We start from the raw sequence: 12,810 nt of genomic DNA on the forward strand, positions 1-12,810 counted from the left end.
ATGAGTAGGAGTTTGTCCAATCATATCCTATGGGTAGCTGAGCACCCTTATCAGCCTCTCCTCACATACACATATGAGTAGGCCAAGCACTCAGTGCTATCAACAACAGTAAGCATCCAGGTTATCATTCTTACCAACATAGCTAGAGGCTAAGAGGCAGAGTTCTGAGTCCCGCGGGCAGCTGATGTCAGTTAAGTCTTCTTTTCCTACACGTGGTGATCCAGATAGAAAAAATGTACAATGTCAAGCTCGTCTTTTGGGACTCTGAAGTCTGCATGCACCAGCCTTACAATGACACCTTTTGAAAACAGCTGAGAGATGCTGGGGAGATGCCCCAACCTCACCACCACATCATTAACCTCAGACCCATCCCAGATCCCACCATGTTCTGCCAATAACAAGGTTTCTGCTGGGTTGGAGAAAGTGGGAAAGAGCACTTCAGAGAAAATAAAAGCTGCCCTCAGATACAGGCAGTTTAGGAGAGGAAGGCTGCATCATGCACAGGTGTCCTTCAAGAAGGGTTATGTAGACAACCTCGAGCTGAAGTTTTATGGTTGTAGACAGGTGCTCCAAGTAGTTGCTTTCTATATGCTTTTTTTCAAGTAGGCCGAGTTAGTTGTTTGTAATCCAAAAAGCATGCAAAGGTAATTCCTCTTCTTGAGCAAATTATTTTCTATACCATCAAAATTACAGCCCCTCCCCAATTAACACTACTGACAGTATAATATTCACCTTTCAATTTAGAGCTAGGATGTGATCAGTTTGTAAAAAGGAATAATCTGACATTTGCCCATAATATGCAATTCTTAGCTTCTTCTTCTTTTTCATAGAAGAACCTACTTTATTACAGGCTGCTGTTATCAAGAGCTGCTCTGCAGGATATCCTGTGGGAAATGTTAACTTTTTTAAAGTATGAATGCCTAACATTGATACATATAAAACTGCAACAAATTCAGCTCTCTTCAGTTTATCCTTCTTCTGCCTTTGCCATTTATGTAAATAATGTGACGTCTTATAAAGAAGCAGGACAAAAGAGAATCACCTCCATTTTTGCCAGAAATTATTTTGAACCCCATTTGGATATTTCTTTCTTCCATGCATTGTAAATTTTTGGGATGATTATCCAGAGATTATTCTTCCAACTTGGTTAACCTTAAGGAGAAAAACAACACAGGGAAATATAAGTGGAGCAGCTGTAAATGGCAAAGAAGAACAAACAAGGAAATACCATCGCTGTAAGGGGGCAGCTGAGAAATCTGCAAAATGCATTTGATTCATGCAAACTGGAACTAAAGAATATCATGCCAGCAAATGCAACAAAGGACAACATAAATCAAGGCACAGCATTAATTTAATTTAGGCGATTTTTTCGAATACATTGTAAGTGTATTTCTTAATCGCGTTTTTCAGAATGATAGCATTAAATAAACTTATGGTATTTAATAACTTCCATGATAGGACAAAATAATAATTGTAACTAATTATTAAAATATTTTTTAATTGTCAGTTACATGATTAAACTGTTTTGGGGAAAGATTGCTATGGCTGAAAACATTGGAGGACGATGGATTGCTTTTTCTTTTCCTTAATGGTTTGAAATTGATTGAAATCGTTCAGCAAGATTCACTATCAGATTATATATGAAATTGAAAATCATACAGTCATCTGAATGACTGTCAGTTTTCTTTGTAAAATTTTATTTCCTTTTTTGCACTAATAATCAATATAGAGCTTGATGGTAACAAAACAGCTGCAATTCGCATTTTTCACCAATTTCAGAATTTTTAGAAATGCATATTTTTTCTGAAGAATGGTCTGTGAACCTAATAGCACATTCCTTACTACAATTAAGCCAAGCCAGAAAATTCAATAGAAGTGTACTTACATCTGAAGAAATTAACAATTCTTGTTTATGCAATGTGACTGCAGACTTTGATCATATAATGAACAGTTCTTGTGAAGGGAACCTGACTACATTATTATTTCCTATTCTTCATGAGAAAAACTGGCCTGCTCTTCTAATTATTATTGTGATTGTTATAACCATTTTTGGAAATATTCTAGTCATCTTGGCTGTCTCACTAGAAAAGAAGCTGCACAATGCCACAAATTATTTCCTGATGTCACTTGCAATAACTGATATGCTCTTGGGTTTTCTTGTCATGCCGATATCAATGCTAACTATATTATATGGTGAGTACCATTAACAACCTTTAAAACTCAATATACTTTAATTGACTAATATACATATTACAAGTTACTTTAATGTAACTATAGACTCAATGAAGAGGTAAATCTCACTCTTTCTAAAAAATGAGAATTGTGAACTAGCTGTGGATGTCTGAAACCTTCATTCTGCATGATGTTTTCATTGTTTCTCAAATAATAGAGCATCATTGATTACAAAAGTCCCCCTATAACCCTCATTCTTTGCCAAAGAATTCCTTAGTAACTAAAGGATAAGAAAGTAACCTTGATATAAAATATCAGGAGCATTAAAATCATTTCACAAGCATTATAAATTGAAATACTTGAGGCAGAATGTAGTAGCGAGGGTGCTGGCTGGAATATCCTTCAGAGATCAGATCATATTGTTCTTCCAGGGAATCCATTGGCTGGCTGGCTGTAATCAGCTGCATTTCATGGTTTTTGTAAGGACATCATTAGGCTGCATGTGGCTTAGGATCTAATATTTCTATTTATTTGATTGATTGAATGAATACTAACAGCACATCTCACTGAATGACTCTGGGTGGCTTACATATTTAATATTTGAGGGAATGCTTTGTGCAGGATCAGGTGTCTGAGGCTTAAATTCCAAAGAAGGGCAACCCTCAGTACCTATGGCTGGGAGAAATATCCTATGTGAGGTCCCTCAGGGTTCTTGAGTAGGAAGGGTGGCACATAAATAAAGTAGAAAGTATTAATAATGTGATTATATAAAACAGCCCTTGCATTTGTAGATTACTTTGGAATATTTCACCCTGTCCAAATGAATTTTTATTTTCTGAAACAGCATAGTGCAGAGATCATTATGCTCCTAAAGTTAAAATTATCTAGTCAAAATTACAGCTCTCTATAATGTGCTGCAGGGATAAGTGAGAGGGAAGTTTTTAAGAGTGCTATGGACATATATTATTGCCTTAATTTTAAGAGAAATATAATATCTGTTTTTGTGATGCTGGGCTTCCCACCCTCAGAAAATAACTACAGGGATGAATACTGAGAAGAGTTTATGCCATTTTTTCTGCACCTTTTCTATTCAATAACTATTGAAAGCTTTGAAAAGATTTTTTTTTTCAGCATGTGCAGTTGTGTTTGTCCAAACAGATATAAAGTCTCTCTCTGTTTCTGTCTATATGTTACACTGACAAGGCACAAAGAGATACACATCTGTTAACACTCACAAAAAGTCCTAAAATACAGTGGTGGGGAATAACACAAACCAATAAATTATAACTTTTTCCTGAGAAGGAGTTTTTGAAACTGGATATCCGGAATAAGGAATCAGAGCTTTGGAACCTCTAGTCACGCATTTGCCCAGCAAACCACACCTGTGTTAAATGATGGTATCTCTTATAGTGGATAGCCAAAATATTTATTTGGATACCCTTGTACAGGGATCGGCAACCTTAAACACTCAAAGAGCCACTTGGACCGTTTCCCACAGAAAACACTGGGAGCCGCAAAACCCTTTTGACATCTAAAATGAAGATAACACTGCATTTATCCTTTTTTACCTTTATGATATATATATCATATATCAGATATACTGTATATATCTGTCTCTCTCTGTCTCTCTCTCTCTTTCCTTCTGTCTCTCTCTGTCTCTCTCCCTCCCTCTCTCTCCCTCAGTTCCTTTCTCCCTCCCTCCCTCTCTCTCTTTCTGCCCTTGGTCTGCCAGTCCTCTTCCCCCCACTGTTTGTGTGTGTGTGTGTGTGTGTGTGTGTGAGAGAGAGAGAGAGAGAGAGAGAGAGAGAGAGAGAGAGAGAAGCACTTGCGCTTCCCTTCTCTCTCTCTCTCCCCCTCCCCCTCCCTCTTTCTATTTCTGCCCTTGGTCTGCCAGTCCTCTTCCCCCACTCAGTGTGTTTGTGTGTGTGTGTGTGTGTGTGTGTGTGTGTGAGAGAGAGAGAGAGAGAGAGAGAGAGAGAGGCACTTGCGCTTCCCTTCTCTCTCTCTCTCTCTCTCTCTCTCTCTCTCTCTTCCTCTTCCCACCGGTGCTTCTCTCCTGTCCTTGCTGTGTCTCCGCGGAGGAAAGCAAGCCGAATAAGAATGTCCGCGGTGTGTCGGCTTGTCAGAGAACAAGCCAGGCGGCTGGCCAAGTGAGGAGAGAGAGAGAGAGAACGAAAGGCAGACAGGAAGGGCTCCCCCTCCCTCTCCATGGCAAGCTGCCCTCCTCTCCATCCTGCGCCCCCTCCCCCAAAGAGATTGACTGGCAGAGTTTGTCGATTGCCGTTCTTCCTCATCCTCTTCCTCCTCCTCGTCCCCCCCATTCTGGCTTGAGCACAGAGTTTACGCCAGAAGAAGAAAAAACGGGGTGCTTCCCCCCCACCCGCTGTTTCTCTTCCTCTCTTCCTTCTCCCATCACTTCTTCTGCACACGTTTGCTGGGAGCCCAGCCAGATTTGAGCATCTTGGATTCCAACTCTTCCTCCCACACCCCCTGCCCCCACACATCCCTTCTTCCTCCCCCAACCCCCTCCTCCCAACCCAACACCGGCACTGCCCACCCCCTTTTTCCCCGTCCTTCCCGTGAGCATGCAGGGGCGCGCCTAGTTTGTGATGGCACTGGCATGGAAGACGATGCCGCCGCTGTCGCCACAAAGAGGGTAGCAGTCCCGGCGCCTGGGCGCAGCAGCTGGAGGGGTGGCTGAGCGCCCCCGCGCCCCTATTAAGCTCTCCCCTTCCTCCCTCCCTCCCTGACCCCAGGAACGTCCCTTCTTCCCCATTATTCTGAGCACTATTGCGAAGGTTCGGTGCAATTGCGAGGGGGGCAAGCGAGGGGGCTGCAAGAGTGTCAAGGCGCAAATCCTGTGTGGTTTCAAGCTTGGGGTTTTTTTTGAACGTGGCATAAAATCAGGGGGACAGTGTCCCGGAAGGGGGCCTGAGAGCCTGGGCAGGCAGCGAGCTTGCGATCACACTCATAGAGACAGAGACAGATACAGAGAGACGCAGACAGAGAGAGGCACTTGCGCTTCCCTTCTCTCTCTCTCTCTCTCTCTCTCTCTCTCTTTCTTTCTTTCTGCCCTTGGTCTGCCAGTCCTCTTCCCCCACTCAGTGTGTTTGTGTGTTGTGTTTGTGTGTATGTGAGAGAGAGACAGAGAGGCACTTGTGCCTCTCTCTCTCTCTCTCTCTCTCTCTCTCTCTCTCTCCCCAATCTTCTGCTCAGCTCACATTCTTCTCTGACAAGCTGACTGGGCTGGTTTTAAATCGTCCCTACTCTCCTGCCCTTGCTGCATCTCCCTCTTCCTTCCCGGCAGCTGGGACTCCGATGTGCCTTCCCGGCCAGCGGGGCCAACATTAGCACCGGCTGGGGATCACAGGGGCTGTGCTCCTTTGGGTCTGCGGCTTGCGGGAGGGCTGGCCCGCTCAGTGGAGGCTCCGGCAGGCTGCTCCTAGGGGTGATCCTGGGGCTGCCCCGTGTGGCTCCCCGGCCCTGTGCACCTCGGACGGGGCCAGCCCGGGAAAGGGACTTTTTGGCTGTGCTTCTCCCAGGGGGTGGGGCGCCTGGATGCAGGGCCAATTAGGAGTCCCGGGAGACAGCAAGTCCACATGAAGAGAGAGAGAGAGAGAGAGAGAGAGAGAGAGAGAAGGGAAGCACAAATGCCTCTCTCTGTCTCTGTAAATGGAGGAAGAGGACTGGGAGCTGCAGGAGAAGGCTGAAAGAGCTTCATGTGGCTCCAGAACCACGGGTTGCTAACCCGTGCCCTTGTACATCACTTTAAAATTAAAAGTGAGTTTTGGTGCTTGTGTTTACTAAAGACTGCACTTGCAAATCATATATAGCCGTGGTGGCGAACCTATGGCACGTGTGTCACAGATGGCATGCAGGGCTGTCCCTGTGGGCACGCGTGCCATTGCCACAGAGGGACACAGGGCCGGGCTCCTCCCCTCTCCCTCTCCATGCATGCAGAGTCCGGGAACAGCTGTGAGAGCTGGGCGGGGTGAGGGAACCTATAAAAAGAGCAGTTTTGGCAGGAGAGTGAGCAAGCAGCCTTTGGAAGTGACCAGTGGTGGGTTTGAAATCATTTAACAACCAGTTCTCTGCCTCGCCTTCCCTCCATTTTGGTCGGGATGGACTGCTTGGGGGGTTGGCTAGGGTGGGGGCAGGGTAGTGGGTCATCAGGTCCCGGCTAGCAGAAGGTGAGGGGGTCTGGCTAGGGGGAGCAGGAGGGCCGGGATGCCTCCGCGGAGGAAAGCCACCCCTCAACCGGCTGAGCCTCTCATCCATACTGCAGTCACCTAGGATTTCATAGAAGGGGCAGGGGGTCAGGGGGGCAGCAGGCAGGGGGGAATCATAGCCATTTCCCTTCCACAGTGCAGCCCCATCGGAGTGGGCGGAGATGGCCCCGGGACGGCCGGAAAGGAGCCCTCACCTGGTGTGGGCCCTGTCTACACGGTGGCTCTAATGGGGGCGGGGGTGCATGGGGGCCGACAGTGTCCGTCAGCAGCCACAGCATGCTGGCTGTCCTGCATAATGGCAAACTGGCCATGGAGCCCCATCGGTGCAGGCGGAGACGGCCCCAGGACGGCCAGAAGGAAGCCCTTGCCCAGCCTGGGCCCATCCATTCGACGACTCTGACGGGGGTGGCTTCTGCTGCTACTCCGACCAGTCAACCATGCAGGGAAGCAGGAGGGGCAGCTGATGCACGAGATCGGCTGCCTCATCGGACCGCCAGTGAGCAGCCGAAGCAGCTCCAGACTCCTGGCTGCCCCTCCACCTCCTCCTGCTTCCCTGCATGGTTGACCGGTTGGAGCAGCAGCAGAAGCCACCCCTGTCCGTGCCGATGGGGCTCCGTGGCCAGTTCGCCATTGTGCAGGACAGCTAGCATGCTGTGGCTGCTAATGGACACCATCAGCCCCCATGCGCTTGCTGGCCTCTGTGTGCGGGGGCCGATGGTGTCAGGCAGCAGACCCGGATCTCATTAATTTTTCTTGAATGCTAACATTTATACAGGTAGTCTTTGACTTATGACCACAATTGAGCTGTTGCTAAGCAAGACATTTGTTAAGTGAGTTTTGCTCCATTTCCATTCCATTGCTCCTTTCTTACCAGAGTTATTAAGTGAATCACTGCAGTTGTTAAATTAGTAACACAGTTGTTAAGTGAATCTGGCTCCCACATTGACTTGGCTTGTCAGAAGGTTGCAAAAGGTGATGATCATGTGATCCCAGGGCACTGCAACCGTCATAAATATGAGTCAGTTGCCAAGCATCTGAATTTTGATCACACGACTATGGGGATGCTGAAGTGGTTGTAAATATGAAAAATGGTCATAAGTCACTTTTTTCAATGCTGTTGTAACTTCGAAAGGTCACTAAATGAACATAAGTCAAGGACTATCTGTACATTCTTTTCAGTTCCTGTCTTCTCAGTCACTATCATTCCTATTCAAAATATTAATTTCAGAATTCCACCATTTCAAATAATTTTATTATTCCTATTTTTAACTTTGTTCAATCTACTGGATGTTCTCTGCCATTTGTATTTACGATAAGATTTATTCTTAAACCATTTAGTCAGAACGCCCTTTATTCCAAGCAAGTACTCACCATGCTCTTTCACTCTGCAATATCTGAATGATCCAATCAGTTTGCTTGCAATCCCTCGCCTATCCATTCCTATGACTAGCAGAACAGTCCCCCCCTCCCCCCCCCGCCGAATTACATTCATTATGTTGCACAATTTTCCTCCAAACTCATCCTTGATTTATCTATTACAGTACCATTACTCACATCTGTCATCAAGCTTCTGGTTTCGAATACATATCCATATATGTATAACAACAGTTTATACTTTCTGATATACATTTTAGCCCTTTCATGCACTAAACTGACTCAGAATGCATTTTTTTCAGTAAAGGTTAGCATTCTTCTAAAATCTTACAACTGTTCAGAAAGATGGGAGGGGAGAGTACAAAGGCAATTGTATCATTAAAATTTGGCAAATTTGCTGCCACATCAGCCACAGTGAGATCTAGAGAAGTCTGCTGGCTTCAGAATTGAATATGGGAGCCTGTAGGTATCAGCAGGATACAGACCTACCACTTTTAAAAATCTGTAGATGGATAAGGTAAAATATAACAACAGAAAATATGTTTCATATCAGTGAAATATAGCTTTCCAACTGCTGTACAGTTCATAAACACTCTCCTTGGTTACAGAATATAGATGGCCACTGCCCAGGAACCTCTGTGCTATGTGGATTTATTTAGATGTGCTTTTCTCCACTGCCTCCATCATGCATCTCTGTGCCATATCTCTGGATCGCTATATTGCCATTCAAGACCCCATTCATCATAGCCAGTTTAACTCCAGAACAAAGGCCTTGGCAAAAATTGCTCTTGTTTGGACGGTATCAATAGGTGAGTTGTTCAATCTTTATGTGTTATGTTATCATCAGAGATTTTTACTTTCAGTAACATTATATATGCATCCCTCTCCCAATTTCTCTCTTAAGGCTATGCATTTTTGCCTGCGGCCTTTTGATATCTTTCATTGATGCCATATTTTCTATTGCATTTCATGGCTTTTTATTACTATTTGGGCAATCAAAAATGTTTTCACCTCTATGCCACCCCAGGATAATTCAATTTGAACTAAATTGTCAATATTTTACATTGATTTCTTTCCAGAGGATTTAGTTTTAAAGCTCATGTGCTACTAGTGCAGTTCTATTTTAATTCAGATGGAGTCTTCCCTTCAAAATATACTTGCTCATTAAGTGAAATGCAAATCTAAATAGATACAAAACAATTTATTCAGGAAAGTGCTTTGTAAATTCACCACAGCATAGTAGCCTTATTATCCTAAGAACTCTTCACATGAAACAACACTGTTCAACAGTAGTAAGTCAACTTTGCTGCATGGACAATGGCTGGAACATGAAAAACCCATTCCGTAATCATTAAAAATTTGGGAGTCTTCTTATTGCTTCCTGCTGTAACTATATGGTTAATCATAACCATCAATGAAGGTCTGAGGCATAACATTTCTTTATTGGGAACAATGTCTTTTGTAGCTAACATGTCTCTTCAGAAAGAAGCAAGGAGACACCCCCCCCCAAAACAGAAGCAATACAAGAAGAAAAAGAGGGTTAATTGCAGCGGTGTAACATGGAGAGAAAATTGCAGTAACTGTTGTCAATTTATTCATTAAGTGATGTTTTCTTGAAGATGCAGTTGTGCGTGCTTGATTGGCATGTGCATTAGTGCAGAGCACTAGAACATTGTCTTTTTCTCTAGCTGTGTCCTGCATAGATAGTACTGTTTCCTTTTGCCATATATATAGAATGCATGGAGATAAAATATGCTTCAAAATCAAAATAGCCCCAAAGAGTAGGCATCGATCATTTGCAGCAGACATAATTAACAATGGATGAAATATGTATGGCTTGAACATATAGTATTGAAGGCCAGCTTTATTCTGTTTTTGCTGGAGGGAGTGTTAAAAGAAAGTCTTAAAAGTTTTAAACCCTAAAAAGAAAGTAAGGAACAGAATAAACTATTGAGTTTTAAAAAATTGCAATTTGGCACTGCCCACTCACCGCATCCCAAAGTGATCATAATCTTCATGTAGTTGAAATAGAACAATCTCAATAGAGTCTGCTGATGGGGAGATATTACCATCCTCCTCCCAGTGATCTCAACTGCATTAAATCACTGGGGAAGGAGGGGATGCTTTGCCTCAAAGTGTATATATGCTGGCAAACATATATGTGTGTTGCCCAAGGTACACCAGCATTATTTCTGTGCTCTGTGTGAGATTGCATTAGGACAATATAGTACAGGTAGTCCTTGCTTAATGAAGGTAATTGGGACTAGCAGTTTCATTGCTGAGCAGCATATTTGGAAAGCATGATGTCATATGACGCCATCAATTTGCAGCTGTTCCCAGAATTATGAAAGTTGTTAAGGCAAATCCTGCGCAGTTAGTGTCCCAGAATTATGGGATCACTGTTTGTGACTTCCTGCCAGCTTCCTCATTAATTTTGCTTGTGGGAAAGCAGCAGGGAACTTTACAAATGATGACCATGGGATGTGATGACTATCATAATTGTGAGTTGGTTGCCAAGCACCCAACTCATGATCATAGGAGTATGGGGATGCTCCAGTGGCCGCAACTACAAGGAACGGTTATAGTTTCCCCCATTCAGCAGCATCATAACTTTAAATGGTTGCTGAATGACTAGTCACTAAATGAGTACTGCCTGTATTACTAAACTTGCCAAACAGGAAAATCTTATGATTTTTTTTCCCAATAAAAGCTAATGAGCTAATAAACTTTCACATTTCTGAATTGAAATTCTAACGTACAAAATTGGTGTTGCTGGGGACTTCTGAATTCAGCAATTTGTTCAAGTGGCTTTCCAATCTGTCCTTGTAGAGTTTACACAGTGCTTATAGCTACTACCAAAGCAAAAACCTTTAACTTCTATTTGTAAAAGGGTACTTTGTTTTTAGCTTCTACTGAATAGCTGTGCAAACTTCAAGGAAGCAACAGTCACATTCTGCAATGATGATCTGATCTTTGTTTCCAGGAATGTTATTGGGAACAAGTGGGCACCCAATGTGGTACATGACATATTTTTAAAAGTGAAAATGACTGTACTTATCTTTCTTCTTTTTTTAACTAAACATATAGGTATTTCAATGCCAGTTCCTATATTTGGATTCCATGATGATTCTAAAGTTTTCAAGAACGGAAGCTGTTTCCTTGTGGATGAGAATTTTGTTTTAATTGGTTCTTTTGTAGCATTTTTTATTCCACTTGCTATCATGATGATCTCCTATTTTTTAACTATAAAATCCCTTCAGAAAGAAGCCACATTATGCATGAATGATCTTGATTCAAAAGCTAAGTTTGGCTCATTCAGTTTTTCCCCTCAAAGTTCTCTTTCTTTGGATAAACATTTCAAGCGCTCTCTGAACAAAGAGTCTGGAACTTTTAGGAGGAGAAAGATGCAATCAATAAGTAACGAACAGAAAGCATCCAAGGTACTTGGAATTGTCTTTTTCCTGTTTGTGATAATGTGGTGTCCTTTTTTCGTCATGAATGTGATGGTAGTTTTTTGCAAGGAGGCATGTGACAAAGATGCAATTGAGCATCTGCTTAACATTTTTGTTTGGATTGGCTACCTTTCTTCAGCAGTCAACCCACTTATATATACATTATTCAGTAAAACCTACCGATCTGCTTTTATACGTTACATCCAATGTCGCTACAAAGAGAAAAAGAAACCTCTGCAGTTGTTCTTAGCGGACACTGTCCCTACTGTAGTGTACAACTCACATCAGTTGACACAAATGAAATGCTTTAGAAAGGAATCCAAGTTAATGGCTAAAGACTATTCCACAGGGACATCTGAAGTACATGATTTGGATGAAACCTTAAAGAGCGAAGTCAACAACATGAATGAAAATGTTAGCTGCTTGTGACTCTGGTACAACACCATTTTCTTTAACTGCATATATTCTGCAAGCTGGAGAAAGCTGACCTGGAAAAATAGTATGCAACTTTGCTGGGAATTTGCAAGACAGTGCTTCACTATTGAAGACTTGTCTCTCACTTTTCTCAATGCTGGAAAAAGGAATGCACAGGCATGTGAAAGCAGCTAGCTCCTATCTATGATTCATTAAAGTCACTCATGTCCCAGTTTCTAGGACCATGTAGCCCTCACTTAATGACAGTAACTGGAGCTGGAATTTCTGTTGCTATTCAACATGATCATAAAGTGCACTGTCATGTAACATTGGACTTGGAAAATGAGAGCAGTGCAATATAAATTTTTGATTTAATTATATCAAACAAATACATTTTTATATCAAACTAATTAACAGAAAATATAGGAATTGTAACAGTAGAAGTAGTATGAAATATGTTATAAACAGAATACAAATAAATTGAGTAATTGCTAAAAGATGTTTTCCTTGTCTTTTTGTTGAAAAGAAAAAATAATTCGAATACTGATAAAAATAACATATTCAGGTCTACTGCTGCAAACTAAGTAGCAATTTCTTCTTCTGCAGATTGTTATTATGACTCTGAACTACTATGACTCATTACATAGGTACTCCTCAAGTTACAGCCAAAATTGGCACCAGAATTTCTGTTGCTAAGCAAGGCAGTTGTTAAGTGAGTTGTACCTGATTTAATGACATGTACAAACCCAGGCAGTTGCAGTAATTTTTAATTCACTTTGTTGTGCACCCGCAGAAAATAGAGCTAATGGTTTCTTTAACTACATTTAATTTTATCAGATAAACTCTTTGCACTTCAGAAAATTGAGTCTGTATTCTCAACTATACCAATAATGAAAATGAATCACACTACTGTATGTAGTGTGATTACAGCCATATGGTCAGAGGACATCCATTACACATCTATGATTCTACATTCCACAAATATCTCCATGAGAATTTAACACCTTTCTTGCAGGGCTGTCTACTAGTAGATTTTCTAAATGTAAACTGCACATAGATTTTCTAAATGTAAACTGCACATAGCATGATATTGGTTTTTCATTTTGCATTATTTTATACAGATCTGAGAATCCCAGAAGGGAAAGACATTACCTAAAATGCATATGAAT

General features: G+C 42.2%; 1 protein-coding gene across 1 annotated transcript; it reads left to right on the plus strand.

Annotated features, from left to right (window-relative positions):
- Positions 1–11,717, plus strand: HTR2A (5-hydroxytryptamine receptor 2A). Its single transcript, XM_029283414.1, has 4 exons — positions 1–4; positions 1,780–2,193; positions 8,384–8,584; positions 10,863–11,717. Exons 1-4 carry the CDS (start codon positions 1–3, stop codon positions 11,654–11,656), a joined length of 1,413 nt encoding a protein of 470 aa, XP_029139247.1. The 3' UTR covers positions 11,657–11,717.
- The last annotated feature ends 1,093 nt before the right edge of the window (positions 11,718–12,810 follow it).

The sequence above is a fragment of the Protobothrops mucrosquamatus genome, unplaced genomic scaffold (genome assembly GCF_001527695.2).
Source record: "Protobothrops mucrosquamatus isolate PMUCROS unplaced genomic scaffold, P.Mucros_1.0 scaffold78, whole genome shotgun sequence".
In the NCBI taxonomy this organism is placed as follows: domain Eukaryota; kingdom Metazoa; phylum Chordata; class Lepidosauria; order Squamata; family Viperidae; genus Protobothrops; species Protobothrops mucrosquamatus.

Bases quoted from the DNA above. Each gene is read 5' to 3' on its own strand.
- HTR2A (XM_029283414.1), top strand. The intron at 2,194-8,383 runs GTGAGTACCATT...CCTTGGTTACAG, and splicing joins AATGCTAACTATATTATATG to AATATAGATGGCCACTGCCC. The intron at 8,585-10,862 runs GTGAGTTGTTCA...CTAAACATATAG, and splicing joins TGTTTGGACGGTATCAATAG to GTATTTCAATGCCAGTTCCT.